Genomic DNA, 17,085 nt, shown 5'->3' on the forward strand with positions numbered 1-17,085 from the left:
GATATCTAGGGTTAATTACCTGAAACGTCAAAATAACGTAATCCACTCGATTTAAGACAGCAGTTAACAGAGAGGCACGTGGAAAATCGTGAACATTTCTTGACCAAAATTATCGTATGAATTTCGCCGACAGTTGTTCAGAATGTGGGTCTGTAAGGGAACTTCGTTTCTATCCCTAAGGACGAACATTTTTTTTTTTGTATAGAATAATTATCTTGTTTGGTTATGGGTATTAATTTAATAGGAACCTGGAAGGCGCAGAATCTGTCTGGGTACTTACACCAGAAGAGGGACTTCAAACCATTTTCGGAAGTACATTGTACGACTAACATATAAAAGTAGATGGAGTTACAGAACATTCTTTATAATAAAAAGACTTCGGCTAGACTAAAAATTAGAAAAATTGTCATTGCACTTAATTAATGGATAATTTTGAATAAAGCTAGTTTAGAAAATTCTAGAAAATGGTCCTTTATATTTGTGTTTTATTTTAAAATTCTGTTTTTCTTTTTTCCATGCATAAAATTGAGATCATTTTTTAATAAACATTACATTAAACAAATAATAAAAATTTAAGTTTGCCCATAAGATGTATTGTTAATAGAAGTATAATTATTTTAAGTTTTCTTTGGCCCCTTGTTATTCAAAAGCCACCCCCAAAAAACAAAAATCATAAAACTATCAAAGTCGCAGACTTTTTAACTTACTTTAAGTACCTTACTTTAACAGGCCTTAAATTAAATTTAGCGCATCTCGTTCCTGACTTTGACCGTTAATAGATTTTTTAAAAACTAGAAAGAGATAGTGATAGAAGGAGAGAGATAAAAGAAAGATAATTCACAATATTCAGTCTTATTCAATGAAGATTAAAGATTTATGTTTGATTTGTACAATACGTTTTACAGTATGAATTATTAATATAATTAACTACTTTGAAAGCAATTTAAGAACAGGATAGCTCAAAAACTTAAAAAAATCAAAGCTAGCTCAAACATCTCATTTTCATTTTTTTGATAACTCAGGCCTTAGAATAAAGGTCTGTGAATTTCATCAACTGGAAGTAATATCCCAACAATTTTCTTAACTTCACATCCTCAGTAAAACTGAGGCTTATAACTTTTCTGAACTGATTTCTGATACTCTGTCAGACATCACAAAACAAATAGAAGATTGGAATAGAAGATAATTGCAGAGATAGGCATCATCAACATCAGAGAGAAATGTTAATTATAAGTTGAGTCAATAAAAAAGACGAGTCAACGTATGGAGAGAGTAGATAGAAGGCAGGTGTATGGATGTTAGGTGAAATGGCGGACCGTATAAGGTAAGTAGACAGTCCCAGATTGCCAAGAAAGGATACTTGGACGGCGGATGCAAGGAACATGACGCAGATGGAAGTGTATTTGATGAGGTAAGACCCACAAATCACTAGGTTCGTATCTAATGAGATCAACCAGTGTTCTCAATCTTATTCAACGTATTCTAACACAAACCCAAGTAAAAATTTAAAAAAAAAAAAGAGAGTGAAGCCTAAAATAGCCTTATTTTTTAAATTTTGTATAATCTAAATTTGTTTAAAATGTATTATATTATTTGAATCATTTATTCCATAAAAAATATAGAAATCTGGATTTTATAAAAGAAATATTATTTACAAATAATAAACCAGACAGACATATCTTATTTACAATATTTAAAATATTTAGAATTAAATTGTCGAAAAGAAAACTAGGTATATTTACAGTATTAGAAAGGAAATGCCGACGAGGCAAATAGTTACACGGTAACTGAATAATTCCTTAAACTTTTCCGATTGTACATACATAAAAAATTACATATTTACATAACAAAATGAAAATCAGCGAGAACAATTTTAACAACAGTTTCATTATTTTCTTCGGTATGTTTTTTCTCGTTTTCCCTATTCATCCTTTTATTTTAAAAAAATATTTATTTATTAATTTTCTTAATCATTCAGTGATATGTACATGGAAGCGTCTTAAAGTTTACCCAAATTAAATAAGAATTTTTTATATAAAATTTACTAGTTAATTGACAACTGTTAGCTGCGCAAAGCTGCACGATTTTGGAGCGATCGTCGGCGTTCCCTAGTTTCCAACATTTTTTGTATTGTCGGCACGACGAACAGCATCAGTCCACTGATGGCTATTGTAAGGCCAGATACGATAAAGCCAGGATCGTATGAGTTTGTCCAATCTTTCAGCCAACCTGGAGGGGGAAAAAAAAGAAGATTTTTAAAGGATAATTACTAAGAAAAGGTCATGGTTTGAAAAAAAAATATGTAGGTTTAAACTTCTAAGATTAAGAGATATGTTGTTTGTGTTCACACAAATATAACTTAACATTATTTTTTTTTTTTTCCAGAGAAGGCACATTTTTCTTAACATGAAAAATAAGACGATGCTTAACCTTGTGTGGTATAAGGCCGCTTCTATGGGATAAGTCAGCAAAAGCGCTGGGGGATTTCATTTACAGAAACATGTATAAGGGACATTAAAAACAAAAAAATCAAACTGTAAAATACCTGTAATTGGCGGTCCAATCAATGAAGCCAACCCTTGAAATAATAACAGAAGACCAAATGCATTTGTGAGTTTATCTAGACCCAAAAGGTCGACCAGAATCACTGAAGTCAGTCCAACATAGGCTCCTACAGTAAATCCAAACACTGCTGCGTACACAGCGAACGTCACAAAATCATAACAATAAATGCTTAATGCTGTACCTAAAAAAAAGAAGAAAAAAAAAAATAAATAATAATGCAATTCGTTATATTTTAGATTAGTTTTAAGAATTGTGGTTTAATTTTGGATGTTGGAATCTAGATTGACTCTAATAACGTTGAATAAGTTGTTATAAAAGTCTAAGAAACTCCAAATGACTTTGTTCAACTACTTATAAAGCCTGGTCCTTCGCTGAAATCCAATCTTTAGGGCGAAGTTATTAAAAGAAGTAATAAGTAAAGTTTTTTCTCAAACTTCAAAAAGTTAAGAGAAATTTGTTTTAACATTCACACGAATTTGTTTTATTATAAATTAAAAAAAAAAAGACTTTCGTTTCAGCGATTTACTTCCAATTCAAGATATTTTAGGAATTTACTTTTCCCCTGTATAATGTGTAAGTATGAATATATAGGTTTCGTGACCGTATATTGTTAAACTTAGGATTCAAGATTGGCGAGGAATCGGTCAAGTAAAAAAAAAACTCGTCTTCTTGCCAACGTTTCGACAAATATATAGAAACTGTTTCTATAACTCAACCAACCCGCATAGCCACGCCCGGAAGAGGACAATATATTTGTCGAAACGTTGGCAAGAAGACGAGTTTGTTTTTTACTTGACCGATTCCACAGCCAATCTTGAATCCTAAGTTTATAATGTATAAGGTTAACATGCACTATTTAGCTTATTAACGCGCACACCTCAACTTACGTTAATATTCATTTTCTGTGAAAAAGTTTCTCACAAAAGTTATAGTTTTATATGAACAGTGGTTTTTGAGAAAACTGAAAGATCGTTTCAAAGAAATTTGCAATTTCAGTCATGCCATTCTCGAAATTATAGTTAATAACTAATTTATATTTTATTATTATATTTTTAAGTCACTTCATTTGAGGTTATTAGCGCTCAGTGTCAACTTTTTCTTTAAACGAAATTTTTCTTTCTCCAATAGTAAATATATCTACTTTAAAACTACTTACTGAAACCACAAAGCGCAAGACTGGTATTGTAGACCCACAACCTGTTGACCCATTTCTTGTCGGACAGATAACCTAGCACAATCCTACCCACAGTGTTCGCTATTCCTATTACAGAGAGGAGATAACTAGCATCGCCTTCTGTCAGTTTGTTATCAGTTACTGCTTGAGGCTGAAATTGAGGTTACAAATCAGATAAGTAAAAAAAAAGTACTTCTTCAAGTTCTATATTTATTGAACACTATTCTTTACGGAAACACAGCCATGAATTTTACGCTAATCCTCAAACTGAGGCAATATATTTTTTTCAAAATAACTAATTCTAGTCGTTCAGTCTTGTTCTACCTTTTGTTTGCTCATTGAGACAATGGAATTATGCAGTTTTAGTGATTCCAAGTCACTAATGGAAATAAATTTTCTGCAGGAAAAAGCAACCGGGAAGAATTGAGGTGGAAGAAAGAAAAAGATGCCAGAAGAACGAGGTGATGAACGTTTATTTCAATAACTCAAGAGCTGGGATTGCAACTTGGTGCACGTGGAAATTCTGGCCGAAGCTGAGAAGTCAGCTTTCAGCTAAACTACCCTAAAACTGTGATAGAATTCGGGAGTTCCACTCCATTCCACTATAAACTGGCTCTTCACAACTCTAGTTAGAAGTGTGTGTAGCCTGATTCATTACGAGCCGACTCCATCACTCAGTGTTGCTCAGAAACTTGAAAATCCACTAGGAGGTCAATCGAATTAGTGATTAAAAGTGGATCGTAGATTTACTGTCGCCACTGGTTTAGTCGCGGCCAATCAGCTCAGCCCTTCAGAAAACGTCACGATGAAAAAAAAAAGTGTTCAGCGAATGAAAACACTACTCACTTCCAGTACTACTTCGTTGAGATTCAATCGGAATATTAAATTTGTGCTTCCACAATTTCTTTGTTCTCAAAACTTACGAAACAACCAGAGATTTTTAAAAAAATTACTTACCACCATGTAAACATAAGGCACATTGAAACCAATACTTGTGCAAAAGTTGGAAACAGTAAAGATAATGAATATTGGATCTTTTAGCAAAGAGAAATCTAGCATTTCGTTCAAAGTGTCAGCGGTTTCCGTTGCACAAGGAATACATCCGCAAAATGTGGTCCTATCTTCACCAGTTACAATTTCACTCATTCCCATCAACGGTTTGTCTTCACCTTTTCTCAAATCACCAGGAATCCAGCTAGCAGATCTGAAATCAATTAAATTTATGCAAGTAAAAATATATTCGAGAACACAAAGAACCACTTTATCGCCGTCCCTGACAACTGCCTTACGTCAACTTGAAACAAAGGCATGAGTGCATCGGAATCACTTCCTAATCTGGGAGAGAGCATTTTCAAATCTTGATCTGCTAAGTGCGCACTCAATCGGTTAATAACTTGTCCATGTGCAGTTTTGAAAGGTGCCTAATGTCTCATTCTCCTATTCCAAAACCTCAATAATATCACACTGTTTCAACCGAATCCTTCTCAGCGGAAATTTTGAGGAAGTGAGCTAGTAGGGAATGGTTTAAAGTTTTTGCGGAAGAGATAGCTTCCACGCATACTACGAATAGCACAATGTTAGAATACAACTAAACTAAAAAAATCTGCTTTGGATATGGAGAGACCCGACCCTCATGATTACTAACTAGAAATAATCTTTAATATAAACAAACCTCGTTTTACGGTGGTGATGGGAAATATTAGCCAGACTTCCGCTATATAGCACATCCTTCCGGTACATAATGCCACTCCCCCACTGGTTACTTCTGCGATGTTCTATGGTAAGCATTGGTTGGCTGAGCGCTAATCTGGCCTTATCATTAGAACTGTTGCCAACAGCAACAATAGGCACCGGACCACCGTGTATACTGTGTGGCCGTTTTTGGCCACCATTGGCTTCAGTTTTATTCCCTCCGTTAGCTTCAGCAGTATCAACAGTTTTCAGTTCCACTTCTTCTTCTAGTGGTCCTACAAGTGGTCTGAATAGTATGCCAAACACAACACAGTTCAACATCAGTCCGCCAGTGATTAGAAAAGCGCCTCGCCAAGTGTATTCATCAACTAGAACCTGGGTCAATGGTGCTATCAGAAAGGTTCCTAGACCGGAGCCGCATACAGCGATGCCTGTGGCTAGTGAACGGTATTTTTCAAAATAGCAGGTCACTGATACAATCGCAGGTAGGTAGATCAAACCCAGACCAAGACCTGTAAAGAATTATTGAAAATAAATTTCAGAGAAAACATATCTAAATGCTGAGTAAATTTCTGTATTATCGACAATTTGCTTCAAACCAGGAATTTTAAGGTTCCAATCTCATATTATTAATTTGGACTGTAGAGTGTTAATAGAAAAAAGGGCACACATTACCTACCTGTAAGCAGGCCGACTGTTATGTAGAGAGTGGCCACGTTCTGGGCGAACATACTCAGACAAAGGCACAGACTGGCCAAAAGGGCTCCGGCGATCGTCACCGCTCGGCAGCCATATCTGTTTACTAATGCACTAGCAATTGGTCCTAAACAAAGTCAAGAAAAAAATAAAATTAAAAATTTCTGCCCATTTAGACGTTTTATTCTAATATACTATAAAAAGCAAGACAAATATGTTTTAAGAAAGAGCTTTAAATCAGATAGCGTTTTGGTGTCTGCGAGTTCTTAACTCTAGAACACCTGATGAGACCAACTATCTTAAATGTATAGATCATTTATACCCAGAGTGCGATATCGTAATGGCTAGTTTCTGTCTTAGATTCATGAATGGAACGAGTTCAACAACTATTTCCTTCATTAAACTTGTACGACAGACAAACGGACCAAGATCATTGACTCCTCAGAACACTAAACAATAATTCAAACAAAAAAAGCTCTACTGTGGCTGCGTCATGGACACGGCCGTGTGTTGTACGTGAATACGTTTACGTAACGGGTTATATTTTTTATATAAAATATTTTTATTTATGTATTTAGGATGAAATCAAGGAAACAAATAATTACTGTGTTACAATATAACTTTATTAATTATAGGTCTGTGATAGGAAAAGTACGTCACAAATGGCATACAAGATACATCGAGGTTTCTGGTAAACGGCAAATCAATATAGGTATTACCTAACGTTGTTGGAGAAGTTTCAATATTAGACAAATTGAACTCGCTGAGAATGAAGTCGGGCAATGAGCGGTTTTGAGAGACATCAACATTAAACTCTCCAACTATCATAATTGGTGTAGTAAGATCAGGCTCGTAATCGGGTATAATTTTAGAGATGTTTTTGGAATATTTTAACAACGATCGTAACATAAAAAGTTGAATTTCTGCTAACGCTGTGCCTGGATGGATATACACACACCCGAGTACGAATTTGAAGATGCCATTGGCCTTTTTCTTTTACTAGACAGACATCACCAGCTTTTGCATCTTTCATTTCCAAATAAATTTCCGAAATGTCAATGTCAACTCTATTACAATCAGTGAAAGCTATTGATGTTGCGATATATGGCGACTCCACCGGCTTTGCGACTTTTACCATTCGATTGTTCTTGAGAAGCCCTTTCCAACCGTATACGATCTATGTATTTGGTTTTGGCTTTTCGACGCGTAAAGGCCGACATTATATATTTTTGATAATATTTTCTTATTGTAACACCTTTATTTTATTCACTGTCACTATTTTACACTAATGTTTTATATACAATCGATAGATTGTGACGACAGCTGACGATTAAAACAAACGAACATCGTAGCTTTTCCGAGTCAAAAGTTATACTAATTGCAAATCTCGATACGCAGCAAAATTATCTGAAAATGGCGGCGCTTACCCCTCCACCGCGCGCGATGTGTCACAGTCCTCGCTTATCGTAATGAATTCTTTGATCCTTTAGCTATCCAGTGGTCTAATTTAATTTTGGATGTAGACGATAGATTCGAAACTATAATGCCAAACTGTATCCCCTGATTTTGTTATCATTAGGTTTTTTGGATTGCCACCATATGATTCAAATTTAAAGACGTGTTCACGTCAAAATAATTTATAAAGAAATGTGTTCCAGATATAAAAGTCAGTAGCAAGCATAATAAAAAGAAAGCGGCAAAATTGCCTCAGAGCTTGTACTGTATCCTTTAATGTTGAAAGAAATAAACATGAACTATAACAACTATGAATCATAAGATTTACCTGAACATAATGTGACTCCAACAAGAATCGAAGCAATCCATGAGGTTGCACCACTTCCTTCGTTAAAATGATTCAATAGAACATTGTAGAAAACACCAAAACTGTACGTGAAACCATCAGCTGCACACAGAATAAATACAAATACATTTCTGATGAGTATAACAGTGAATTAACCTTAGAAAACACAAAGCAAATATGGTACCAGGCCATTCAGTTACAGATGGCATATTTGAGATCATTAAGTCCTGAAAAATTTAAATCTATTTCCTGTTACGTGGGTAGAATAGAAATTCTACACATAAAAAACCCAATGGAATGCAATTTACTGAATAAATCTAATAATATGTAGCCGCAAGTGAACATTAATCAGAACTATAGGGTGTTAAAAGCAAGAGAAAATACTGTGGCAGGGGAATAAAAGCGCCCGATGTATTAGATTGGGTGGAAAATTTGGTACCAAATTTATAGCAATTCATAACCGAGGGTAAAGAGATGTTGTACTTTATGAGGAGTAAAGTGGCGTGGATGTCAACTATATTAAAGGAAATTTGTACCTGTCTTACTCAGTTTATTACTTTCTATTCTCTCTTACCAGGAATATGGAATGTTACCTAAATTTATGTTTACTTTATCCACTAATGAGGGCAAGTATTAAGAAGCGTCAAATTTTCGAAGATAAATTTCCACCAGAAAACAGGGTTCTAAGACATTAGAGCCGCTGAAGTACAAATTTGGCCTTAGGTGCAATCAAATATGTACTATGCGAATTTTTCAATAACAAAGTTTCAAGTCTTTTTTTATGTTTTTAAATACATTTATCTTAATAAGATTGATAATTATTTTTAAATCTCGTTCTCTTCATCACTATTTAGAGCCAGCGATCTAAAATAAATTCCTATTAATAGTTTCGAGTGGTCCTGGGCAAGGCGCGTTAAACTGCATCCACCCTAAAGGAGATGGGCCTTAAAGCCGTGGTGAAGGCGACCCATTCAAGGAGATGGGCACTTTAAAATAAAACCAAGGGCAGACCAGGCTCTGTAAGATGTGGTAAACCGACTGCCCCAGGTGACGGAAACTCCGAATTCAAATGACCTGGTTCTCCAGGTTGTGGATTAACTTTAGGGTTAATAATCCTACGCTGTAAAGAAAATCTTTATATAACTTAATATAACAAGTATGGATCTCAGAAAATAAATGTTATTTTGCACGCCAGAAGCCTTTAAAGTTCAAGGGCTTCACACATAGAGCGAAGGTTGTTGTAATAAATAGAAACAGTAAAATTAAGCCAATCGTTATCTATGGCTGTGAAGCTTGGGTACTTACCAAAGAAAGCTAAAAGACTGTGAATATATGGGAAAGAGAAATACTCAGAAGAATATATGGACCTGTCTGGAGGGTCTAGCACTGATAAAGATAAGATGAAGAATGATAAAATGCAACTTACTTTCTAAGATACTAATTTTCCATGGCGAGAAAAGATTAAAAATATATAAAATAGATCTAAAAAATAAAAATTCAGAATACAGGATAATCTTACATAACATCCGATAATCCTGGCGTCCTTGGTTTGTAAATGTAAACATAAGTATTAAATGCAAACATTCATGCATGCGTGTTTGAGCTTCTATTTTATCAATAAACTGAATATTTTGTTCTTTCAAACATTGGCCTTGGGAAATGCTCGTAATTTTAAGCACTTCTGGGATAAGGTGTAAGCTGGATAGATTCCCTCTAATACACCATATCAATAGAATGAACATAACTGTATCACTGTTAAATGTTTTGTTAAAATTTCGTGTTTTCAATACCAACTTTAGAGCATGGATTTTTAACTTGCCTGGAGACTAGAAATTGTCTGCTACCATTTCCTCTAAATATTTACGTGAGCACTTCGAGCGCGCATCAAGAGAAAGTTGAGCAATTAATAGCAGTAATTAATGAATTAAACAACAAACAAACATTGAATAATTATCTTTTTATTACACGAATACGTTGGATATTTAAACAACTAATCTGGCACAATCTTTCTTCTAAAGGTCGTACACCTTACTTAGAAAGTGTCATCCACAGTCTTTATTACCTCAATTTGATGTTATATAAGAACAATGATTCGCAAACAGCGTTGTATTTGCCATTTCTTTTACTTAAAATTATAGTCCTGATAAGTAGCTATGTTTATCTCTTTAACAATTTCAATTGTCCGGAAGATATTATTTTCTTTCAGGACATCGACAACTTGGTCATTAGCACCTCGTAAGGAATTATTATTATTTTTTGTATTAATGATTTAAAGCGCGTCAACATCTGAGGCATTCGGACAAATGTTTACTCTTTACAAGACAACACTATAACATCTCCGGACAGAAAGCTGTTAGAAGCTCTTAGGAAGAGAAAGTCTAAGGGCCTGGATTCGAACCCGGGATCTCCGCGTTGGAATCCAGTATTCCGTAACCACTCACTTAACTTCTTCCCTATATAATGTGATATTTCTTGTTCAGTATGATGACAGTGAACTCTCCTTGTTTCAGTAATTCCACAGATACAAGTTTAACAATGTTTCTCTATTACACAATATAATATTTGCTGTTTTCCTTATGGAAGGTTAACTCCCTATTCCCATAAAAAACAAAATATTGCTGACACATAAAAAAATTATTAATAGTTGTAAAATAAATAAGAAAAAAATTGAACAATACATACAAATAATTTATTAGGTTAACAAAAAATTTAATGTTATGTTTTATTTTATGATAAAATAACATGCCAAAAAAAAGGTCATTTCAATGACAATGAAAAATACGTAACAACGTCAGCTGTAAACTGACTTGAAGGGTTTGTTTATACTTTGTTGTAAAACTGGTTTTGTAACGTGTTTTTCGGAGTTGCGAGTATTGTGGGCACGAATAGATTTTCGAAATAAGGTTTTCCGAAATATAAGATTTTCGTATATTAAAAAGAGGGAGAAAATCGCGTTAACAATCAGATGACATTTTGTTTGCTTTAATAGTTACAATGTTTAAATTTTATTCATATTTTCTGCCAAATCGAAATTTTATAAACATATTTACTTCGCTGGATTATCATGTACATTGTAAAACAGAAAAATATTCAGAAGTGTTGCAAGATAGAGATAACCATCTCGGAACCTTTCTTTTTTTTTATTCAACAGTCTATAAAGGGTGCGTTCCACTAAGCGACCACAACGACCACGCTCACGATCGCGATTTTGCCCGTTCCACTTGCTTGCGAGCGTTGCGATCGAAAACCCAAGTGGAATGGTCTGTGGGCGTTTTAACCGTTCATGTAAACATTACATATGGCGACCTCGAAAATAAGTTAGAAGCTTGAAGAGGTTATTTTTTTAATTTTAACCCCGTTTATAAGCAGTTATAATAAACTTTATAATTATTGGTAAAGTTGACTTATATTAAAAGAATATATATAATTCAATTTTTTATATTACATTTTAGTGGAGTATTTATAAAATTTACGTTTACATAAAATTAAAATGTCTTTTGTGGCAACAGTTGGATATTTATTAATAATGCTTTAGAAAGTTCTTTATCTAGTTCCGATGAAGAGTGGAATGCAATTTTACAAAATCGCAATGATGAAAAGCGAAAACTTAGGCCACGTATTATAACCAAAGGGGTTGCCTCATCTGTAGAACCTTCCAAGAGGACGGAGAGAGGTCAGCCATTAGACTGGACGTATTATATAGGTTTGCAAATGAAAGGATTAGCGAAAAACAATTAAATCTGCTCCTTAAGATCGAAGAGTTTGTTGTGATTTGGCAGAAGAAATATAGGTACGTTCCCTTGAAAGTCTGTAACACATCTGTTTAGTTCCTTTTTAACGAAAAATGAAGTTTGGTCTTCCAGCTAATTTTTCGTTTTTGAACTTCTTTAAACACACACACACACACACTAACAGACCTAAAAACAATTTTTTTTTTTTAACTTCAGAGACCTCATAAAAAGTGTTTACCAAACTACGCTCATAAAGAAAATTTTGATAAGATCGCGTTATACTTCCTAAATTTAACAATCACTTCAACAAAATTTACTAGTAACGTTTATCACAGCTTATTGATCTACCCTACAACATGCCAACCTAACCTGTCTCTAAATAACCAACCTGTAACACTAATACTAGCTTTACTTGTCACTCTGTAAATAGTCTTATCAGTGTTGCCACTTTGTTCTAATTAGTGGTATTATTCGTGTTTAAATGAGTCTTAAATTTCTTACATAAAAGAAATGCTGTGATATTATGTTATCTAATTTATATGTTTATATAACCTCGACAATCTAAATTTAGTTCACAAATTTAAATGTAAATATATTTTACCCCTTACTATGTAGTCAATAAATTTCTGCAAATTATTTTTAGATTTCCTGTTCCTCGAAATTAAATATAAAATTTCATGAGCGTAGGAAAGCTTCATTTTAATTTACTGCTTTTAAGAGAGCGTATTCGCTGATGTAAATTTCTTTGAAACTGTGTGAAATAGAAGTTATGAAAAATATAAAAAAATAATAATACTAACTGAAAGATATTTAACATATACAAAACAGTTGTCTGCTTGAGTTCACTGCGGTTAAGAAAGAATAAAATTGAACCAAAAGTAGATAAATCTAAAAGAAGCAAGAGAACATTACTAAAAGCAAAGATATGAGAAAGTTACAAAAATATGTAAAATCTTAACTTCGCTTACAGATTTAAAGCTTTTGTTTGAATAATTATTACGGGTATAGGTTTGCAAAGCATGAATTACAGAGAGAGAAAGCCAAATTCAGGTTTCCACAGATTGTATCCTTTCAAATGAATGGCAATAAATTGTTCATTGAACATCTGTCAGTAACTGACAGTGTGTTTTGTTTGAGCAATATTGCCATCAAAACAAAGATGAACTGAGTAAATAGAGATGTTAAGAATCTGGGCAAAGTAGGTTAAGGGCACTAACATGAACAGCCGCTTCGCCATTTTAGTCTAAATCTATTTTTAATTTAATTTACCAAAGTGTGTTTAGCCATTGGTTTAGATTACTGAAATAGTGATCGTTCCCGCACTATAATGGAAATTGTGCAATGCAGACTACTTTGCAGTTGCAGATTTGCAGTTGTTTCACTGGAAACATTGTGTATTTCTGCAGTATAGTATTTAACAAACTTGACAGAATATGAAAGATATTTTACTAAAATAACTTATTTACAGTTAATATTAGCAAATAAAGCTTCTAATGGGTAAGATTTCAATACGCCATTTTCACTTTCATACATTGCAGTATTACGAAGAACATTGTCAAGTATCTTTCAAGATGAAAGGCTGACTGGAGAACAGACTAGACTAATCGCAGACTAAAACGAGCTGATAACGTCAATACTGCACTGACTTCCAAGACTGTGGTATGAGTCCAGAGATGTTCATTGACAGGCTTCTGGGCAATTAGTCCTAAAGATCGTCGCCTTTAAGCTTCGTGTTTGAAGTAAACTTTAGGAGCTGCAAAGTCGTGAGTGTGTTCACACGACTTGTTCATTTCTATAAAATACTTCTTTTTTTTTTTAAATATTATTTAAAACTGCTACTGTCTTGTTTTTTGTCATCAATTGGTGAATTTTATTGACTTCTAGCACTAATAAAAACTGTGGTTTAAATTTAATAACATTTTTAATCACCTATTCAAATTTAAAATTAACTTTATGACGGAAGATAATTTTATTGTTATATATTCGGCCCCCTCTTTACATCCATCCAAAACTCCTCAGCAGACTCTGCCGCACTGGCTGCTACACCCTACCGGAGGCTTCGCACAAGTAACCGACACTTTTACAAGACACAGAATCTTTGGCAAAGTACTGGCAAAATAAAATGAACCCACAGAAATGTCAGTTTGCCTTTCTCCGGCGGGACTTCTTCTTCTTCTTCAACAGCAATCCTTTTCTTGCAATTGAACTGGTACGCTACCTTGAGCTGTTCTTCGCCTCACTTGGAACCCTCATATAAAACTTGAAAGACAAATATGTCTAAACGTGCCAAACTTCAGGTCTGACAACACGGGCGACGTTTTAGATTGCCCTTGGAAGTCAAAAGACCTGCGTGTCTTATATGTTCAAGCTCAAAGCTAAGTAGACGTACTAGAGAGCTTGAGATTCAACTGAACTAACATGTGGTGTTCAAAGTACTCTTTGTGGCAAACTTTAATTCTTCATAAATGCAAAATATCTGCTCTTCCACATTACTCTCTTAAAATTCTTTTGTACAATTTCTCGCTTTTACTACCTCACGCAGACTGAAACGTAAATGTCCTTGAGAACTCCTTGGGAAAACTAATTAATCGCATTAAAGCAGGCATCAAATGGGAACTTTTAGCGATTTCAATGGTTTTTGAGTCGTGCTGAGACACACTTCACAGACTGTCAACAAACGCACACAATATTTGTAAAAATCTCTTTTTTTTGGAGTCAAGGGACGTCGAGACGGGATATTTCTTCTTGAAGCTGGAAATTTGTCCCACTCGCAGTGTTTCCTCCTAGCTAGTTGAGGAAGAAATAATATTTGAATAATTGATTGCGTAATACAATTATGAATAGCATTGTATAAAGGAGTATTAATAATTTCAGCTGACAGCCGTGACGTCACTAACAAAGCAGAACTGACAGGCGGGAGTATTGCTGTATTGACGAAGATTATGAAGTGGCTATATTCCCGTCCAGACTCCATTTTATCCTGAACATTGTTTTTACTTTTTTTTAATTTATCATCAATTATTGGGAGTGTAACAAAGGGTCTTTTGCGTCCGAAATAAGCTAAACAGGATCTCTCTATCGGCCCTTCAACTACCATAAAGTGGCACGTGCCAAACACGGCATCATTTACATGATTGTCAACACCAATCATATGACGTTCGCTGATGATTAGTTCTAATCAACTTGCAGAAACAGTTTGCGAGAGACAAACACGAAAATCGATTCAACTATGCATTTTAAGTAACAGTATTCACTCACAAAATCTCTTTTACGTATTCAATTTACTTTCAAAAAGGACACTTCCGGCGGATACTCAAATTCGGAAAAAGGTAAGCGTTTAAAGCAGGAAGTAAAGAGAAAAGACCAAAACATAGAAAGTGTTTTCAGAAAAACTAATTAAGCGGTAAACCACCCCTAGATATAGAACAATATTGGGAAGATTACATAACAGGAATGGGTGGGTGGGGGAGACCTAAATACAAAATGACAGGCAACAAAAAATCGATGTAATCCAAAAGCCAAAGAGTATTATAGAGGGATTTTAAAAGTGATGCGACATTAAACCTTTTCAATCACGCCTCCTAAATCTTGTTCATATTAAATTTTCTCTAAAAAAATGTATTTTTTGAATGAAGGTTAAGTTTACAGAACGTTAACATCGGGAAAATGGAAATCTGTTTTTAACATAGCTTTTCTTCATGATACACTACAATATTACTACTGGATCTCGCTTTTCACATAAATTTTCTCCTGTTCAACTTGGCCTTGATACGAGGAAAATTTAAATTTCATGCAACAAATTTTCATTTCCTCGAATGTTTTCTCTGGTAATAAAAGTTCCTTAACAGTTAACAAAAAATGAATTCAATGTGGAAAATGGTTTTGTAGAACTATTGCTTAGAGCAGCGTTTCCCAACCTTTTTTGGCTCACCACTTGGTAGTACCACTTCGTAAAAATGTTTGTATTTCATGAAATTTGTTTTTCCGAGCATGTTATTTTATTATTATCATCTTTATTTATTTATAGAGATACAATGTATCTCTTACAAAGAAGTTCAAGTTCACATTATAAACTTTGTAAAGTGTAAGATCTTAGTTTTAAAACTTTTTTTAAATAATTAAAAAATTGCGTACATATATTTATCTTCAAAATTATTAATTAATTTACAAAGTTCTTCTTTAGGATAATTATATTTGTGCCCGAATCTTCTAATTTAATATTTTTTTAGCATTCAACTACCTGTAAGTACCAATTAAATTTAATGTTGCTTGGATAGAGCTTACTCATTACAATCCAGTCTCTTTAAGCAGATCTTTACATAGTTATCATTTAAGTTCTGTCACATGATAATTCTAATAACTTTCCTTTATCTTTTATTAATGATGTTACTTTTTCTAAATTTTCTTTATAGAAGGGGATTTGAAATCCAATTATCATTTGTGTTTTCGGGTTTTGGAAAATACTCCATGAAAGAGAATTTTAATCCTGTTAAATGTGCCATTATATTTTCTCGTATGTCTTGGGACAGACTAACCTTATTACTGTACATATTAACTACTTTACTGTATAAAGTAATTTTTATGTATTATAGGGAAAAACAGTTTTCTATGATACGAGGGTCGTTTGAAAAGTCCGTGCAAAGTCAGAGAGATAGCACTACTGGCGCGTATCGAGGTTACGTTTAGTTAGTAGCATCTCTTGGAAGGACACACACCAAGTTTCAGCCAGATCGGTCTATTTCTTTGTGTTTGGCATTCGTTTGAATCGAGGAAGTCGAGTGATTTTCAAAAAATGGACGAAAAAGAATTTCGTGTGTTGATTAAACACTACTTTATGAAAGGCAAAACGCCTCGGGAGACTAAAGAGAAGCTTGATAAACATTATGGTGACTCTGTACCTTCGATTAGAACAGTTTATAAGTGGTTTCAAAATTTTCGGAGTGGCCATATGGGCACAAGTGACGCTGTACGTTCTGGAAGCCCTGTTGAGGTTACTACTCCAGAAATCGTTGATAAAATCCATGATATGGTGATGGATGACAGAAGAGTGAAGGTACGTGAGATTGCTAGTGCTGTGGGCATCTCGAATGAACGGGTACATAATATTTTGCATCAACATTTGGACATGACAAAGCTATCCGCAAGATGGGTGCCGCGATTGCTCACGCTTGACCAAAAACGAAATCGTGTGAAGTGTTGCAAGGACGGTTTGCAGCTGTTCCAGAAGAATCCGCAGGACTTTAAGCGTCGTTTCGTCACTGTGGATGAAACATGGATACATCACTACACTCCTGAGACCAAAGAACAATCTAAACAATGTGTTACCAAGGGGGAATCTGCGCCAAAAAAGGCGAAGACCGTTCCTTCGGCCGGAAAGATTATGGCGACTATCTTTTGGGATTCGCAAGGAATAATCCTCATCGACT

At 34.3% G+C, this 17,085-nt stretch overlaps 1 protein-coding gene across 2 annotated transcripts in view; it reads right to left on the reverse strand.

Moving 5' to 3' along the window:
* Nucleotides 1-1,645: 1,645 nt before the first annotated feature.
* Mct1 (Monocarboxylate transporter 1) overlaps nucleotides 1,646-17,085 on the reverse strand; it is a 108,276-nt gene continuing 92,836 nt past the window's right edge. For both annotated transcript variants that reach the window (XM_074131855.1, XM_074131856.1), the window contains exons 3-9: nucleotides 7,911-8,030; nucleotides 6,111-6,254; nucleotides 5,412-5,943; nucleotides 4,697-4,943; nucleotides 3,722-3,890; nucleotides 2,546-2,746; nucleotides 1,646-2,229 (exon numbers count right to left, since the gene is read on the reverse strand). In XM_074131855.1, coding sequence (XP_073987956.1) covers nucleotides 2,063-2,229; nucleotides 2,546-2,746; nucleotides 3,722-3,890; nucleotides 4,697-4,943; nucleotides 5,412-5,943; nucleotides 6,111-6,254; nucleotides 7,911-8,030 — 1,580 coding nt within the window. In that variant the 3' untranslated portion in view covers nucleotides 1,646-2,062. The remainder of the gene's footprint in view (nucleotides 2,230-2,545; nucleotides 2,747-3,721; nucleotides 3,891-4,696; nucleotides 4,944-5,411; nucleotides 5,944-6,110; nucleotides 6,255-7,910; nucleotides 8,031-17,085) is intronic.

This window comes from Rhodnius prolixus, unplaced genomic scaffold (genome assembly GCF_049639745.1).
Source record: "Rhodnius prolixus isolate KJV_2025 unplaced genomic scaffold, Rpr scaffold_4, whole genome shotgun sequence".
Taxonomy (NCBI): domain Eukaryota; kingdom Metazoa; phylum Arthropoda; class Insecta; order Hemiptera; family Reduviidae; genus Rhodnius; species Rhodnius prolixus.